General features: G+C 38.4%; 3 protein-coding genes and 1 long non-coding RNA gene across 31 annotated transcripts in view; 2 read left to right on the top strand and 2 right to left on the bottom strand.

The window, feature by feature from the left end:
- The window catches only part of LOC116712080 (NACHT, LRR and PYD domains-containing protein 3-like), a 612764-nt gene that overhangs the window by 553596 nt on the left and 40735 nt on the right, over positions 1–18433 (top strand). For 23 of the 27 annotated variants that reach the window (XM_032551872.1, XM_032551859.1, XM_032551861.1 and 20 more), the window contains 5 exons: positions 4330–4512; positions 6105–6281; positions 7759–7932; positions 8494–8667; positions 16067–16240. In XM_032551872.1, coding sequence (XP_032407763.1) covers positions 4330–4512; positions 6105–6281; positions 7759–7932; positions 8494–8667; positions 16067–16240 — 882 coding nt within the window. Of the gene's footprint in view, positions 1–4329; positions 4513–6104; positions 6282–7758; positions 7933–8493; positions 8668–16066; positions 16241–17806; positions 17964–18433 lie in introns of those variants that run through there. The other 4 variants (XM_032551893.1, XM_032551883.1, XM_032551882.1 and 1 more) reach the window with 4 other exon arrangements.
- The window catches only part of LOC116712074 (NACHT, LRR and PYD domains-containing protein 3-like), a 1065068-nt gene that overhangs the window by 143070 nt on the left and 903565 nt on the right, over positions 1–18433 (bottom strand). The window lies entirely within an intron of this gene.
- Positions 1–18433, top strand: part of LOC116712168 (uncharacterized) — an 88595-nt gene that overhangs the window by 26542 nt on the left and 43620 nt on the right. The window lies entirely within an intron of this gene.
- Positions 8674–14765, bottom strand: LOC116712188 (uncharacterized). Of its 2 annotated transcripts, none has more exons than XR_004337456.1 (3): positions 14640–14765; positions 14213–14552; positions 8674–8912 (listed from the first exon to the last, which is right to left on the bottom strand). It is a non-coding gene; the product is annotated as an uncharacterized LOC116712188 (long non-coding RNA). The 2 variants fall into 2 exon arrangements; XR_004337457.1 differs by lacking the exon at positions 8674–8912 and adding an exon at positions 12803–13610.

An 18433-nucleotide genomic window follows, 5' to 3' on the forward strand; every position in this document is an offset into this window, starting at 1 on the left:
GCATAGTTACTTTGAAAAAGTAACTTTGATCGGATTACTGATTACTCCTTGAAAAAGAAACTTAGTTAGATTACTGATTACCTGATTTGGAAAGTAACAACGTTACATTAAAAGTAACCTTTTTTTGTTACTTTCAGCACCTGCTAACAACAACGCTCCACCACCTGTGAAAATTACATTAAGCTTTGCCTATGCTTAATTGCAAGTTATTTTATAATGGTAACATCAACAATGTATCTCCTCTTATAATGTTGAACTGAAGGGGAGATTGTTTAATGGTCACAAGAGCACAAAAAAACTGTATTAATTTTTGTGTGTTGCACAATTGTCTGGAAATTCTAAACCAGGGGTGCTCAAGTTCAGTCCTCGAGAGCTACCATCCTGCAACTTTCAGATGCATCCCTGCTCCAACACACCTGAATCAAATGAATGGCTCGTTAGCAGGTTTGTTGAGAGCTGATCCTGATCTGTTGGAGTAAGGATGCATCTAAAAGTTGCAGGATGGTAGCTCTCGAGGACTAGACTTGAGCACCCCTGCTCTAACCTCTTATCTTAATATTAATGATTATAATGCCGTTTAGTTACACAACTTCATTCATGGCTATTTTCAGCTATAAATGAAAACAATTATGAATGTTTAATTCATGGCTGTTGAATGTTCAGTTTATTGCACTATAATTAATAGTGCAATAAACTATAGTGCAATAGTTTATTGTACTATTCATAGTCTCGATGTTTGCAGTTTTCTGGAGCGCAACACAAAGCTTGATGTCATTCACAGCAAATATTACCTTGACATTAACAAAGACGCAGCGGGATGGATCAACCGGGAAATGATGGACAGGGAGAGCCTAAGTAAAACTACCTGGATGACCAACAAATTCTGGGCCTTATGTCTGCTTATTTCCAAACCCAAATGAGCAACTTCATGTTCAAAAACAAGCAAGCAATTTGCAAGCAACTTTAGAAAAAACATGCCTAAAGTCGCTTATAATAATCGAACTTGGTGACAGAAACTCAATAGTTCAATCAAGTCAAGTCAAAGTTTATTTATGTAGCACATTTACAACAGCCTGAGCTGACCAAAGTGCTTCACAACAAACAACATTGTAGATAAATGAGAAAAAATAGAAATAAAATAAAGTTTAGTAAAACTAATAACACAAATATAAAATTGGCAGAGATACCAAAGCTAATACCACGAATAAACACCAAACAAGTTTTAAATTTAGCTGCAACGATTCTCTCCCATTCTTTACCTTTTCTCTTTTAGGTGGTCTTGGTGGCCAGGGAGAATAGGTGAGTTTTCAAAATGGACTTAAACTGACCTACTGACTGAGAAAGCTAAACAGAGGAAAACTGTTCCACAGTTTGGGTGCTGCCACAGAGAACGCTCTGTCCCCTCTAGTTTTTAACCTAACTTTAGGGACAGACAATAAAAGCTGGTCAGTTGACCTAGGGCTCTGGGTGGGTGTAGGGATGGAAGAGCTCACTTAAATAAGAGGGGCCCATGGAGTTTAAACACTTAAAAACAATCAATAAAACCTTAAATTGTATCCCAAAAGCAACAGGCAGCCAGTGAAGGGTGCGCAAAAAAAACAGAGTAATAGATACATGCCTCCTTGTTTTGGTCAGCAGATGCGCTGCAGCATTTTGTATGTCGCTGTAAGGAGCTCTGGTCGAATCCTAAGTACAAAGAGTTACAATAATCTAAACGTGATGTAATAAATGCGTGGATAGCTGTCTCAAAATCAGGCAGTGGAAGATAACATTTTATCTTGGCAATAGTCCTCAGCTGAAAGAAACTAGCTTTGATAGCAGCGCTAATATGCTTATCAAATTTAAACATAGGATCAACAATCACACCAAAACATTTCACGAGTGGATGACAAAAGGAGGACAGGGGACCAAAAACACTGTCATGTCCAAGCAGGGAATTGCATTGACCAAACTCTTCTTTCAGAGCTAGAACCATTTTCCTCACCAATACTTCATCTGCAGCCTTTGTTGAAGCTGTTAATGTCCTCCATAAAGACCTGGAGAGACATGAGCTTCAATACTCTAGAGCAGGGGTGCCCAAACCTTTGGAGACCAGGATCTATTTTTTCTCTCACCAGCCAGCTGAGATCAACCACACAACCACAAAAATTGTAAATGAAACTCTATCCACTTATTTTATATGCAAATATACATCACTTATAGCAGACATATCAAAGTGATAGAAAACCTAATGCAGTTTCTTCCTCACTAACATTCTGACACTGGGAGGAGGTTACTGGTTTCTCATAGTCAGGAACTGGTTGCAAACCTGAGGTCAGCAGGTGTCAATCAGTTATGGCAGATCTGAACTTTGGTTTGATGACCTCAATATGAGATGTTGCAGACTGATAAGAGGAACCAAAGAGTTGGGTTAAAAGCACATCCTTTGTAGTTGGGATATTTTTCCTCCAACAGGTTCCAGAGGAATCACCTCAAACCAGATGTTGGACTGGAATTTATTTCAGTGTCATTTGTGAATGTCAACTTCTCATTTTCAATAGCAGAGCTATAAAGGTTGAAAAAGTTTATCTTTTTGGAGAAAGTCTCATCAATATCAATATTTCTTCTAAATAAGAGACAAAAATAAATAGCATGTTTGAAAGAGAAAAAATCTCTCAGACTCTGAGCTCAAAGCAAGATACCAGAGAGCACCAAACAAATTTCTTTATATTTGACAATTAATTTAATTTCATATAATTGATGCTTCAGGAGCCATTTGTTTGTTTAATACTTAATAAAACATCACCGTATTTGATGTTTGTGAATAACGTATACTTACAGATGAACGAGTTAATTAGTACAATTTTGTCATTTATTGAACGTTCAGAAACTCCAGCGGCTGTGATGCGTCACAGCAAAGGTAAACAAAGGTAAAATAACATGAACAGGTGATCAACTCAAAACCACAGTCAGTCTTTGAGTCGCCTTTTTTCCTGTTAATGGAACCAAAACGCACTGAATTGTGCAACACTTTGTTGAAATAATAATTAGAAGTCATTATTTTGCTGACTCATTAATTTGAACAGGCTTTGTTGATTTTCTTTATTTTTTAAAATCTTTAATAAAATTACAAAGGTTTTGGATCTTATTAAATATTTTGATAAGTGCGTCAGAAGAGGACATGCTGGTTTCAGCCTCCTGGTGTTCAGTTTGTCACATGCTGCCAAGATCGACTCAAAACCTTCCAACAATCGATCACCATCGACGTATTGAGCTCCCCTGCTTTCGACATTCCAGCCTTTTCTAGTTACTGGGAGAACTTTCACTGGTTCACCATGAAAGATGCTGCTTCATGTGGGGAGCCACAGTGGATCATCTGATGGGGAGAGAGGAGGACAGCTCTGCTGGAAGCATCAGGCTGCTTTTAGCAGAGCTGTTGGATTCATTCATGACCATCTGGTTCTTTCCATCATGATCTATATTTTATATCTATAGTAAGGTGGTGGGGGGCAGTCTGTGAAGGAAACTGAACTTTCCTTCACAGACTGATAGAAGATCTTTAACATCTGGCTGCAGCTGAAGCTCCTGGTTTCCTCAGGAAGGAGAGCTTGGTGACTGTTTAGTGTCAGGAGTTCATCTGGATGTTGGATCCAGATGAAGATGCTTTGATTACATTTACATTCAGCAGACTGTCAGATCCTAACATGGAGGCCTGAAGATATTTACTGAGTTCTGCTGTTTTACTGCAGATGGTTTTAATATTTAATAAAATCATTGATTGGTCAGATGAATTGTCCTCCTCTCCAGAGTTTCTCCTGCCTCTCAGTCATTGGCTGCTGGAGACAGAGAGGAGCCATGATCCTAAAAGCTGAAGTTTGTCTAGAAAATGGATGAATAGAAACTATTTTCTGATCATCACCATCCGCTCCACCATGTTGGGTCTGTTAGGATATCAGCTCCACTGATTTCATCCGTTCCTTCATCTTCCAATGAGAATCATGTTTTAAAGTCATGTGATGAAGAGCTTCTGATCCAGATTGTTGCTGCAGCAGTCAGAGCTCAGCATGAAGAAACAGGGAGGTTTGCTAACAGGTAGCCAAGATGGCCGCCGCTAAAACCTTCAGTTTTTCTGAGAACATGAAGCCTGAACTATTTGAACCTGTTGCTCAGGTTCTCTATTAAATGGAGATTTGAACAGAACCAGAACCATGATGTTAGTTATGAAATGATCAAACTCAGTAAATTGATGTGAAGACCAGATGTTCATTAGATGATATCAATGTTATTAAATGTGTTTATATAGATTATCTGGTTTAATTAGAACTGACTTTATTTCTTCTCTAATCACAGACTTGGTGGCTGTATTCTCTCAAAGGCTGAATGTGAAGTTGTGGCTTCAGCTCTGAAGTCCAACCAACATCTGACTGAACTAGAAATAAATCAGATCTACATACAGGGAACCAGTACAGACTCTGAACTGAAGCCTGTGTTTGAGATCCTGGAGAGTTCAGTCAGTAAAGTAAAGAGTCTGAGGTTTGTTTTCTCTATTTATCCTATTAAATCTTTCATTGATACTTTAATATTTATTTATCTTCACATTTATTCTGTTTTCTTTAAAAACAATCTGCTCTCAAAATGTCAGAATATAATTTCTAAAATCTTTTGCTTTATAAATGAGCAAAATATATTTTGCTCATTTATACAAAAGATATTTTGCTCATTTAGAGCAATAAAACTTATAAAATACATTTATAAGTATTCTTTTCAGACTTTGAGAATATTGATCTTTATTTTTGACTTTAAAATGTTTTGGACTGACAAAATAAGTTCAATAAGTCAAATGATGATAAATAATGATGGAGATGTTTCACTTTGTTCTGAGAAAGATTCAGATGATCAGATTGATTTATTTCCCATTTCTTTTTCACATTAATAATGAAATGTTCCTCCAGAGTAAAACCAGAATCAGACAAGTCATGTTCGTAATAAAAACATGTTATTTAAGAAAGAGCTGAACTAGTAACAACAAATAGAAACTTTTATTTGAATAAAAACTGTCAGCAGGAGCCGGTTCCTCCAGCTCAGCTTTGTCCTGAAGTTGTGGTTCTTCGGTCTGTCAGCTGTCAGTCGATTGGAGCCTCGTCTCTCTGAGCTCAGAGATGCTTCATCAGGCCACTGATCAGAAACTTTAGAGCTGATTCAGAGTTCCTCCATCCTGTTTCTGATGATCAGAATTGATCAGATGTGATCAGTGGTAAACAAGGCCTGTGTCCTCACTGCAGCAAACATCTGGTCCTCATCTCTAGCTATCCTATGTCTCTCCTGTCCATCCTCTGCTGGGATGTCACCAGGTGGATGGACAACAACATCTTCTTGTTGGTGATTGGCAGAGCTCTTATCATGGCAACATGCAGGTAGGCAGAAGACAGCATAGCAGCTTCTAGACCAGGACTCTTCAAATCCAGGCCTCCATGTTCGGTGTCCTGCAACTTTTAGATGTTTCTGCTTCAGCACCTGAATGAAATGATGAATTCTCCCTCAGGACGCAGTCAGGTTCTCCAGAGTCCTGCTGATGACCCCATGACCTCACGATGGGACTCAGGTGTTGAAGGTGGCAGGACCCTGACCATCGAGGCCTGGAGTTGAAGATTTCTGGTCTAGACCAAACCAGAATAGGTTCTCCAAGTATTTACTGTCCCCATAGTTCAGTAAATACTTTTAATTTAGAACAAAGAACTGAGAACCTGATCATCAGCAGCAGCGCCACTTGGTGACTCAACAGAGTCATAGGTTTCTTACAGATTCCTGAGATAAACCAACCTTCACTTTGATTCTGATATGAAGCTGTTTTAAAATTTTAAGTCCATTTTAATTCCCGAACAGAACCACTGAAGGCCTGACTGAAGTATTCTAACAACACGTCATAATAACTTGTTCTGGTTCTGCTGGTTTTCACTATATAAATCAGTTTTACTGGATCAAATATTAAACATCAGTTCATCATGTTTCTGGGACTTTTACATTCAGTGAAATAAATTTTCTACATTTTATTATTAATTTGTTCATATTTCAGTTTTAACCTGCATCCTGTTTGCTTCAGCTCACATCGTTTATTCTTTATTCAGATTGATCCACTGCAGTTTGTCAGAGATCAGCTGTTCTTCTCTGGTCTCAGCTCTGAAGTCCAACCCCTCCCATCTGACTGAACTGGACCTGAGCTGGAACGAAGACCTGAAAGATTCTGGAGTGAAGGAGCTCTGTGGTTTTCTGCAGAATCCTGAATGCAGAATACAACGATTAATGTAAGAAACCATGTTTTATTCTGGATCTGATGTTTCTGATGTGAAAGTTGTGTTGCCGTTAAACTGCAGACAGATGGCTGATTATCTACTGATCCACTCTGAGGATCTTCATGGTAAAGTCTGCTTTCTTCTTCTATGGTTTGGTCCAGTTAAAGTTTCTATGTTTAAATAAAAGCACAGGCAGTTCCTCCTCCCACCATCACATTCAACCAATCACATCATTAATTTCACAGACACCAACCACACAGAGAAGGTCAAAGGTCAGATTGGAGACTGAAGGCTGATAAAACTCTGATATTAGGATCATTAAATGTCTTAAAATCTACAAACAATCAGATATAAAATCTGATGAAATGTATTTGCGTCCAAGACAGATTGAGGCTTAATTCACTAAATAATGATGTTCATCCACATCTCTGACCTTCTGATCATAAATGATCAATAAACCATCACTAATAAAACCACAAACTTTATTAATTCTGTAAAGATGAACAGATGTAAAAACATCAGGAATCAGTTTGACATTTAAAATGAATCTGGACTGAAATATTAGAGCTTAGTCCAACAGAAACAGTTTCATTTTAATACAGCAGCATCAATTTAAGTAAATTATCTGAAAATATTATGAAATATTTTCCAAGCTGTGAATAAATGTAAGGTTAACAAAGTATTCCCTCCCCATTCCTTGGTTATTTCTAATTTCCAGTGTCTGGGGTGAAGCAGCAGGAATCCTGTGAGTTTGTGACAGATGAAGCAGTAAGTTGTGACGTTGACAGAAGGAGCTGGATGGACGCACGGTGGGACAGCTGATAGCAGAGCAGCTTTATTTCTAGACAACTTTAAACAGCCACAGGACCAAAGAAGACATGAAGAAGCAGTCACATGATTAAATAATCAACCAATAAAACCATCAATAGGAGATAAACATCAATACAACTGCCCTGGATTAAAATGATAAGATAATCATACAGTCAGTCAGAATGAAGTAAATGGAAATAGAGCAAAATAACAATAAATTGATAGAATTCAAACATAGACAAAAGTCAACATTTGGTTTCATGGAGGAATTTATAATCAAACTGGGCTATTGATCCTTCAGATAAATAAGTCAGTTCCACTCAACAGAAGGTTAAAGGTCACTGAGGAAATGAGCTGCTTCCATTAAATCACTGCAGCATTCATTAACAGCTCTAATGTCACACTTTGGTTCTTAAAGTCCATTTTAATTTCCGACCAGAACCACTGAAGGCCCGACTGAAATTCTCTAACAACACATCATAATAACATGTTCTGGTTCTGCTGGTTTCGACTCTAGAAACCAGTTTTACTGATCAAATATTAAACATCAGTACATAATTTTCTGGGACTTTTACCTTCAGTGAAATTAATTTTCTACATTTTATTATTAATTTGTTCATATTTCAGTTTTAACCTGCATCCTGTTGGCTTCAGCTCACATCTTTTATTCTTTATGCAGATTGGAGTACTGCAGTTTGTCAGAGATCAGCTGTTCTTCTCTGGTCTCAGCTCTGAAGTCCAATCCCGCCCATCTGACTGAACTGGACCTCCACAACAACAATCTTAAAGATTTTGGAGTGAAGGAGCTCCGTGGTTTTCTACAGAATCCTGAATGCAGAATACAACGATTAATGTAAGAAACCATGTTTTATTCTGGATCTGATGTTTCTGATGTGAAAGTTGTGTTGCCACTAAACTGCAGACAGATGGCTGATTATCTACTGATTGATCCTCCACATAAATAAGTCAGTTCTGTTTTCTCTCGTGTCTATGAATGAGTGAAGTGTAATAATTGCAGCTGTTGATCCTTCAGATAAATCACTCAGTTCCACTCAATAGAAGGTTAAAGGTCACGGTGGAAATGAGCTGCTTCCATTAAATCACTGCAGCATTCATTAACAGCTCTAATGTCACACTTTGGTTCTTAAAGTCCATTTTAATTCCTGACCAGAACCACTGAAGGCCCGATTGAAATATTCTAGCAACACGTCACAATAACATGTTCTGGTTCTGCTGGTTTGGACTCTATAAACCAATTTTACTGGATCAAATAGTAAACATCAGTTCATAATGTTTCTGGGACTTTTACATTCAGTGAAATTAATTTTCTACATTTTTATTATTAATTTATTCATATTTCAGTTTTAACCTGCATCCTGTTGGCTTCAGCTCACATCTTTTATTCATTATTCAGATTGGAGAACTGCAGTTTGTCAGAGATCAGCTGTTCTTCTCTGGTCTCAGCTCTGAAGTCCAACCCCTCCCATCTGACTGGATTGGACCTGAGCTTCAACGCCATGAAAGATTCTGGAGTGAAGGATCTCTGTGGTTTTCTACAGAATCCTGAATGCAGAATACAACGATTAATGTAAGAAACCATGTTTTAGTCTGGATCTGATGTTTCTGATGTGAAAGTTGTGTTGCCATTAAACTGCAGACAGATGGCTGATATTCTACTGATCCACTCTGAGGATCTTCATAGTCAAGTCTGCTTTCTTCTTCTATGGTTTGGTCCAGTTAAAGTTTCTTTGTTTTATAAAAGCACAAGCAGTTCATCTTCCCATCATAACATTCAACAAATCACAGAGTTCATTTCACAGACACCAACCACACCTGCAGAGAGAAGGTCAAAGGTCAGATTGGAGACTAAAGGCTGATAAAACTCTGATATTAGGATCATTAAATGTCTTAAAATCTACAAACAATCAGATATAAAATCTGATGAAATGTTTTTGCGTCCAAGACAGACTGAGGCTTAATTCACTAAATAATGATGTTCGTCCACATCTCTGACCTTCTGATCATAAATGATCAATAAACCATCAATGATAAAAACACAAGCTCTATTAATTCTGTAAAGATAAACAGATGTAGAAACATCAGGAATCAGTTTGACATTTAAAATTAATCTGAACTCCAATATTAGAGCTTAGTATAACAGAAACAGTTTAATTTTAACACAGCAGCATCAATTTAAGTAAATTATCTGAAAATATTGTGTAAATATTTTATAACCTGTCTCAATGAATGTGAGGTAAAGAAAGTATTCCCTCCCCTTTTCTTGATTATTTCTAATTTCCAGTGTCTGAGGTGAAGCAGCAGGAATCCTGTGAGTTTGTGACAGATGTAGCAGTAAGTTGTGACGTTGACAGAAGGAGAGGATGGACGCACAGTGGGACAGCTGATAGTAGAGCAGCTTTATTTCTAGACAACTTTAAACAGCCACAGGACCAAAGAAGACATGAAGCAGCAGTCACATGATCCAATAAGCAACCAATACAACTAATAATAAGAGATAAACATCAATACAACAGCCCTGGATCAAAAATAATAAGATAATCATACAGTCAGTCAGAATGAACTAGATGGAAATAGAGCAAAATAACAATAAATTGATAGAATTCAAACATAGACAAAAGTCAACATTTGGTTTCATGGAGGAATTTATAATCAAACTGGGCTATTGATCCTCCACATAAATAAGTCAGTTCTGTTTTCTCTCGTGTCTATGAATGAGTGAAGTGTAATAATTGCAGCTGTTGATCCTTCAGATAAATCACTCAGTTTCACTCAATAGAGGGTTACTGTCACTGTGGAAATGAGCTGTGTAATTGTGCAATAGCCACCCCTGCCCTTTACCTCACAACTCCCATGGGCTTTCTACTGACTAGCTCCTACTTACGGGTCTTGAAAATCTCTAAACCTCCGAGTCTTACTCTGAAGCAAGTTTAGCAGAGATCTGTTTCTCTCCCAGAAAAACAGATCTCTCTGCTGGTGTCGAGAGATACTCATCTAATCTTTAACTACCTACTTTCCAAACGCTATTACCCTTTTCAGTAAAGAAGCAATCAGCTGAATAGCCCTCACAACTGCATAACTTCAATAACCACTTTTGTTAATGGTAGCTCTCTCTCTATTAATAATGTGCACTTGTTACAGACTAGATCATTTTTAGTGGCTCAACATAAACCCCAAGGTCATTATTTTACAAACCCTAAAGAACTTCTGAAGCCACCACATTACCCGAATTATGTTCATGGATTTTACTCTAATTAGAGGAACCAAAATCAACAGGTGACTCAATTAATTTCACTGTCCACAAATCTCATTAGAATTTTAATGCTTCTTTATTAAGCAAGCAGTTAGCAGCGATGACAGATTAATTATAAATTATTATGAATTAAGAATAAAGAACAAAAATTATTAAAATTATTTCCAAACTTTCCTAACCTCTTTCCCTATACTGTCACTAATTTACACAGCGAGGCTTTGTGGCTCATACCCAGATGGTGGATTATCTCGGCAACTGGAGGTTTCAATGTCCTTGGTTTGAGGCTTGTCTTTGTATGGCAACATCCCCCCTTGAATAGGAGCAAAGCAGAACTGGATGTTGTCTTCCGAACACACAGGTCTTCATCACTCTTGTGATGTTGTCTATTTCTCCAAGTCTGTTGCAGCAGCCTTGAGATCTTTAGGTTGAGCACAGAACAGGCGGTCGAATCAGGAACCAGAGTTGAGGGTAGATGTGTCTTGTCTCTTTCTAGTAGTGTGGAGTCTTCACTTCTCCGTGGCTCCAGGGTGCAGTCCTCTGCTGATCCTCTGTCTGCATTTTCTTGTTAGCTTGACATCGACACCGGAGACAAAGAACTTTTGTTCCTCTTTTTCATGGGCTTAAATAGTGTCCACCCTGTGGTTGTGTATGGGGAGATGGCGGACGTGACTTCTCGAGTGTCCAGTTACTTCATGGAAAGTACCAAACCTCCCGACATTTAGTCAATGCCTTGTTCACTTCTTTTTTGTTGTTTGTCTTCTGGCCATCTGGTTTCACTTCTCTCTTGGACTTACCCTTCACTGGCCCCCAACCTTTGCCCTAGTTACGACACAGTCTAAGAGGTACATGTCTCTACAGATTGTCTCTACTTGTCTCTACATGCCTCTATGCTTCACACACTCTATGATTACACTCAGTTACAATTTTATGTTGTATGATCATCATAAATCATTAAACTTAATCACCTTTTTATAATTCTTCAAACATAACTTCTTTCAATAATTATTTGAGTTTAATTCTATTAACATTTAATTCATCATTTTATTCATTTTTTGATCTGCTTTTCATTACATCAAACTCTATAATCATAAATGAATCAAAATGCAAAATTACTTGCTTTACAATCGTCAGTAAATAAAAATATAAAATAACTTGTTTTATAATCATCAGTAAATCAAAATACAAGATTATTTATGTCTGTCAGGCTTTCATGATCTGTTTTCTGCATTACCCTGTAGAAATCTCTCCTCTTTATGTCAGTTTTCACAACAGCTGCTACCATTAAATCACTACAGCATTCATTAACAGCTCTAATGTCACACTTTGGTTCTTAAAGTCCATTTTAATTTCCGACCAGAACCACTGAAGGCCCGACTGAAATATTCTAACACATCATAATTACATGTTCTGGTTCTGCTGGTTTGGACTCTATAAAGTGTATTTTAGTGGATTAAATATTAAACATCAGTTAATCATGTTTCTGGGACTTTTACATTCAGTGAAATTAATTTTCTACATTTTTATTATTAATTTGTTCATGTTTCAGTTTTAACCTGCATCCTGTTGGCTTCAGCTCACATCTTTTTTTCTTTATTCAGATTGGAGAACTGCAGTTTGTCAGAGATCAGCTGTTCTTCTCTGGCCTCAGCTCTGAAGTCCAACCAACATCTGACTGAACTGGACCTGAGCAACAACAATATGAAAGATTCTGGAGTGAAGAAGCTCTGTGGTTTTCTACAGAATTCTGATTGCAGAATACAACTATTAAAGTAAGAAACCATGTTTTAGTCTGGATCTGATGTTTGTGATGTAAAAGTTGTGTTGCCACTAAACTGCAGACAGATGGCTGATATTCTACTGATCCACTCTGAGGATCTTCATGTTTTTTTACTTCTATGGTTTGGTCCAGTTAAAGTTTCTATGTTTTATAAAAGCACCAGCAGTTCCTCCTCCCACCATCACATTCAATCAATCTTAGCATTCATTTCTGAGACACTAACCACTCCTGCAAAGAGAAGGTCAAAAGTCAAATTGGAGACTAACAGCTGATAACACTCTGATATTAGGATAATTAAATGTCTTAATATCTACAAAACAATCAGATATAAAATCTGTGAAAATGTCATTATGTCCAAGAATTCAAATAACCTAAGCACTTCAATCAGACACAGAAAAGAAGAGAGAGACGAGTGTTTTAGATTTTACACTCAAGAGCGAAGCGCAAATAGCAGCTTGCTTCAATTATAATCTATCGCTCTGAAACAAGCTCTTTCGCATTCTTATTTTTCTTTTCTTTTGGGCGGTCCCTAGTTACAAAGATTTGTTAGCGACTGCTTGAAGGGGGAGGAGCAAAAATCAGCCACTAACACACAGTCATAAATCTTTTCTAACAGAATGAAGTTTCCTGTCTTTTTGCATCTGAGGTCTCAAGCACAGTTCTCGTGTCTGTCATAAACTTTGACCGTTAGCCTTTGGGTGTTTCCTGTCTGGTCAGCTCACAATTTTGGCTCCAGAGTGGCTGGCATCTGCTTCCAATTTGGCACACTTATCGCTTCCTGCAGGCATCACCAGTAAAAGGCACACATTCTAGAAACAAAGAGCCTAGCAGTCCTTAAAGATAATGAGTATTTATATATACTATTATTCAATTCTATCACTATACGACACATCTTTGAGAAAATATAAAAACTTCTAAAGAGTAAAAGAAATCATGGAATAAAATAGCCCAGACCCTTGGAAAGGACGAGGCATTTTGTTGCAGTAAATGGAAGTACCTTAGGGATAGATTTAGAGAAAAATGAAAGGCAAAAGTGGGGATGGAGCAAAGAGAGGTGTGCCACCTATTTTTTATATGTTGTCCTGGCTGGACAACGTTGTAAAATGCCGGGAGACAGAAACTAATGTGCCTGTTGAAGTTAGTATTTGCCAATTTTAAGATGGTTAAGAATTTAAATAACTATCCAAAAGTTGTCATACCTTATAAAGTAAATAAAATAAATAGCTTTTATTAAATCAAAATTAATCATAAAATACATTGATTTGATTTATGGTCTGCCATCAATATGCAATTATTCTACATTGTGTACAAAATTAGGACTTCAGTAGTAGTTCCAATGGGGTGACCTCAAATTCTTGCTCCAGCAAGACCACCACCCAAGGATCCATCTCCAGCAGCCAGTGAGTCCGACACCCAGGAAAAAGCCCTGCCAGGCTGCTCCATGGAGTCTGAGGCCCCAAGAGAACCATCTCTCTGTTCTGCTCTGACCAGAAAAAAAGAATGCAAACAGGATGATGGAGGGAGGATGATTTGACAGAGGCTGGAAGCCATTGACCAGCATAGAGAGGATAGAGCCCGCAAAGAGGAGGCATGGTTTGCCTCTATGGTGACAGATATGCTAAAAAAAATGCCACATCAATGACTCCAATCTGCATACATGAGCTCCTTTTTAGGATGGAGCAAGAATATTTCCATTAAAAAAACACTTTCATTGGAGCCACTGTAGTTGTGCAGCATAAATACTAAAAAAGTTTTATATCCGATATTACTGGATTCTACATAGTCAAATGTGATTTATTTAGAAATACTATAATTTTCCTGTTAAATGTGTATTGTTATTTTGCACGTTATGAAAGTAGGCGTAAATGTAAATAAATTAGGCCCCTGTCATGTTGGTGTCTAACTTCTTTACCCACATGCAGAACAACCACAGGACAGAAATCAGTAAAATGATATTTATTGCAAACAAGGAGATCTGGAACGGGCTCACAGCGACGTCTTGTTCACTGCGGAACGATAGAGGAGGTGATGTGTTTGAGGGGAGTCGGAGAGTGGAACTACAAAGTTAATAAGAACAGGTCTTACTTGTTGTAGAGGCTTTGTCCGTCCAGGAGGGGTGACTCTGCAGGTTCGGGGCTTAGGTCTCCTAGTGTGGGTCCTTACAGAAATCCAGGTCCTAAAGAGATGGTAGAGGAAAGGTTCGAACCCAGTCGTGGATACTGCGTTGGAGGGCGGACAGGTAAGTTCGAGCGTGGTGGGAAAAACGGAGAAGCGGTCCGACTGCCAGCTGGAGATATCAAGAGTCTGCTTGGGATCAGACGGAGAGGGTGAGGGTGGAGCTCGGACAACCAGTGGGTATTATCCACGAGGGAGGGAAATCCAAGAAACCAGAACGGAGTCTTCTCAGGAAGTCACGAGGAAGCACCTGAAAACAGGAAAAACAGCGAAGGATTACTGCGAGTTTATCTCTCGGAGAAAACACCGAGAAATAGCTCTGGAGGGCTCTGGGTACCATTCCTGGCAAAACACTCAGGCAATGAAGTGCTGGCAGTCTGCTCCTTTTGAATCCTGGAGATGACGATCTGATGCAACACAGGTGCGCTGCAGCGTGGACACGCCGAACCATGGCGATGGTCTCTGGCGCCCTCTGGTGCGTAAACAATAAAGCAGCAGGCAAATAAAAGAACCCACAAAAAGATTTTAAAAAACCGGCACCTAACAGCCCCATGCAAATACATATATTTTTTTGTTTTACAAGACAGACAAATTGTTAGAAATCCAAATGTTTATTATAATAGAAAGATAAAAAATATATAAATTGAATCTAAATTTATTGAAAGTAAATCACACAAACACCCTGCCTCTTCTTATTGTGGCTGGTTGCCAAGGCACAAGGCCATATGGTAATGAGAAGAAATCCCGCAGGTTGTTCTTCACTGCATAAGTTGTTCTTCCCGTATTCCTTGTGGTGCTTGTTCTTCTTAATGAAGATTGTAGATCATTTCCTACAACCCGTCTCCATTCTCCTATAGGAGTGTGAAACAAAAAAAGCAAATGTTATAATGGCTGGGTGTGTTTTACAGATGTGCTATAAACTCTGTACATTGCATGTGACTCTAATAACCTGCCATGAAGTCGCCTGATGGAGTATAAGTGTCAGTATAGTTTGTGGGGATGTACTGTCTACAATCATCAGTGTAGACCAACCGGTTGTGGAGCGCTGCACATGCTTTAACGACAAGACTATCTTTGATGGATTATATTCAATCGGGCGGCTCAAGATCCGCCATCTAGATGACAATATGCCAAAGGCCTTCTCAGTTGTTCTCTGAGCCCTGCTGTGATGGTAGATGGTACAGCTGGAATGTTTGGTGGAAGAAATCTGATGTTTGTTCTGAATTAGTTCGTGTTTCCATGGTAACAGCATTGATATCAGGTTGGTTGTGATGCAGCATCCTGTGTAACAATATAACAGGTAGAATCAGTTCAGTTTCCACTCATGTGTTCATGTGTTTATGAATGAGTGAAGTGTAATTATTGCAGCTGTTGATCCTCCAGATAAATCACTCAGTTCCACTCAATAGAAGGTCAAAGGTCACTGTGGAAATGAGCTGCTTCCATTCAGTCACTGCAGCATTCATTAACAGCTCTAATGTCACACTTTGGTTCTTAAAGTCCATTTTAATACCCGACCAGAACCACTGAAGGCCTGACTGAAGTATTCCAACAACACGTCATAATAACATGTTCTGGTTCTGCTGGTTTGGACTCTAGAAACCAGTTTTACTGGATCAAATATTAAACATCAGTTCATCATGTTTCTGAGACTTTAACATTCAGTGAAAATAATTTTCTACATTTTTGTCATTAATTTATTTATATTTCAGTTTTAATTTGCATCCTGTTGGATTCAGCTCATATCTTTTGTTCTTTATTCAGATTGAGGTTCTGCACGATGTCAGAGATCAGCTGTTCTTCTCTGGTCTCAGCTCTGAAGTCCAATCCCTCCCATCTGACTGAACTGGACTTGAGAGGAAACAACCTGAAAGATTCTGGAGTGAAGGAGCTCTGTGGTTTTCTACAGAATCCTGAATGCAGAATACAACGATTAATGTAAGAAACCATGTTTTATTCTGGATCTGATGTTTCTGATGTGAAAGTTGTGTTGCCACTAACCTGCAGACAGATGGCTGATATTCTACTGATCCACTCTGAGGATCTTCATGGTAAAGTCTGCTTTCTTCTTCTATGGTTTGGTCCAGTTACAGTTTCTTTGTTTTATAAAAGCACAAGCAGCTCCTCCCACCATCACATTGAACCAATCACAGCGTTCATTTCACAGACACCAACCACACCTGCAGAGAGAAGGTCAAAGGTCAGATTGGAAACTAAAGGCTGATAAAACTCTGATATTAGGATCATTAAATTTCTTAATATCTACAAACAATCAGATATAAAATTTGATGAAATGTCATTATGTCCAAGACAGACTGAGGCTTAATTCACTAAATAATGATGTTCATCCACATGTCTGACCTTCCGATCATAAATAATCAATAGACCATCACTGATAAAACCACAAACTTTATTAATCTGTAAAGATGAACAGATGTAGAAACATCAGGAATCAGTTTGACATTTAAAATGAATCTGGACTGAAATATTAGAGCTTAGTCCATCAGAAACAGTTTCATTTTAATACAGCAGCATCAATTTAAGTAAATTATCTGAAAATATTATGGAAATACTTTATAACCTGTCTCAATGAATGTGAGGTAAACAAAGTATTCCCTCCCCTTTCCTTGGTTATTTATCATTTCCAGTGTCTGAGGTGAAGCAGCAGGAATCCTGTGAGTTTGTGACAGATGTAGCAGTAAGTTGTGACGTTGACAGAAGGAGCTGGATGGAGGCACGGTGGGACAGCTGATAGCAGAGCAGCTTTATTTCTAGACAACTTTAAACAGCCACAGGACCAAAGAAGACATGAAGCAACAGTCACATGACCCAATAATCAACCAATAAAACCGTCAATAGGAGATAATCAATACAACAGCCCTGGATTAAAATAATTAGATAATCATACAGTCAGTCAGAATGAAGTAAATGGAAATAGAGCAAAATAACAATAAATTGATAGAATTCAAACATAGACAAAAGTCAACATTTGGTTTTAAGCAGGAATTTATAATCAAACTGGGCTATTGATCCTTCAGATAAATCAGTCAGTTCTGTTTCCACTCATGTGTTCATGTGTTTATGAATGAGTGAAGTGTAATTATTGCAGCTGTTGATCCTCCAGATAAATCAGTCAGTTCCACTCAATAGAAGGTTAAAGGTCACTGTGGAAATGAGCTGCTTCCATTCAATCACTGCAGCATTCATTAACAACTCTGATGTCACACTTTGGTTCTTAAAGTCCATTTTAATTCCCGACCAGAACCACTGAAGGCCCGACTGAAATATTCTAACAACACGTCATAATAACATGTTCTGGTTCTGCTGGTTTGGACTCTAGAAACCAGTTTTACTGGATCAAATATAAAACATCAGTTCATCATGTTTCTGGGACTTTTACATTCAGTGAAATTAATTTTCTACATTTTATTATTAATTTGTTCATATTTCAGTTTTAACCTGCATCCTGTTGGCTTCAGCTCACATCTTTTATTCTTTATTCAGATTGAGGAGCTGCAGTTTGTCAGAGATCAGCTGTTCTTCTCTGGTCTCAGCTCTGAAGTCCAACCAACATCTGACTGAACTGGACCTGAGAGGAAACAGAGACCTGAAAGATTCAGATGTTCAGCAGCTGAAGCGTTTTGTAAAAGATGTTCAGTAAGTAAATGTTTGCAGTGATTCCAGCTGCTGTCAGCATATTGAACTAAACCAGTTCCCATCAAAGCAAAGATCCAGTGTTCCCAGTAAAGCTGCAGCTTCTCAGTGGGAGGAGAATGGTTCAGGCTTCCTGATTGGACACAGAGACAGCAATCAGCCAATCAGAGGAGCAGCAGCTTGCTGTGTTCCTGTGTTTGTGTTGGTGTGAAGATGAGTGTTGTTGCTGTGTTCATGTCTCCAGGAAGTCCAGTTGGACTCCAGCGTCCAGCCGTCCAACATGTCTAGAGACAGTGGTCCTCATTCATCAAACTGTGGCAGCAGCAGATCTGATCTCAGATCTGCTTTTTCTCTCAGTTCAACAGAAAACAACTGATCAGGTTGATGTTGGTCACAGCTCTGAGATCAGTCTGACTGCAGCCTGGAAACCACTGGCTCTGATTTCACAAACCATCATTCATTTAGTCAGCAGCTGCT

The sequence above is a fragment of the Xiphophorus hellerii genome, chromosome 21 (genome assembly GCF_003331165.1).
Source record: "Xiphophorus hellerii strain 12219 chromosome 21, Xiphophorus_hellerii-4.1, whole genome shotgun sequence".
Classification (NCBI taxonomy): domain Eukaryota; kingdom Metazoa; phylum Chordata; class Actinopteri; order Cyprinodontiformes; family Poeciliidae; genus Xiphophorus; species Xiphophorus hellerii.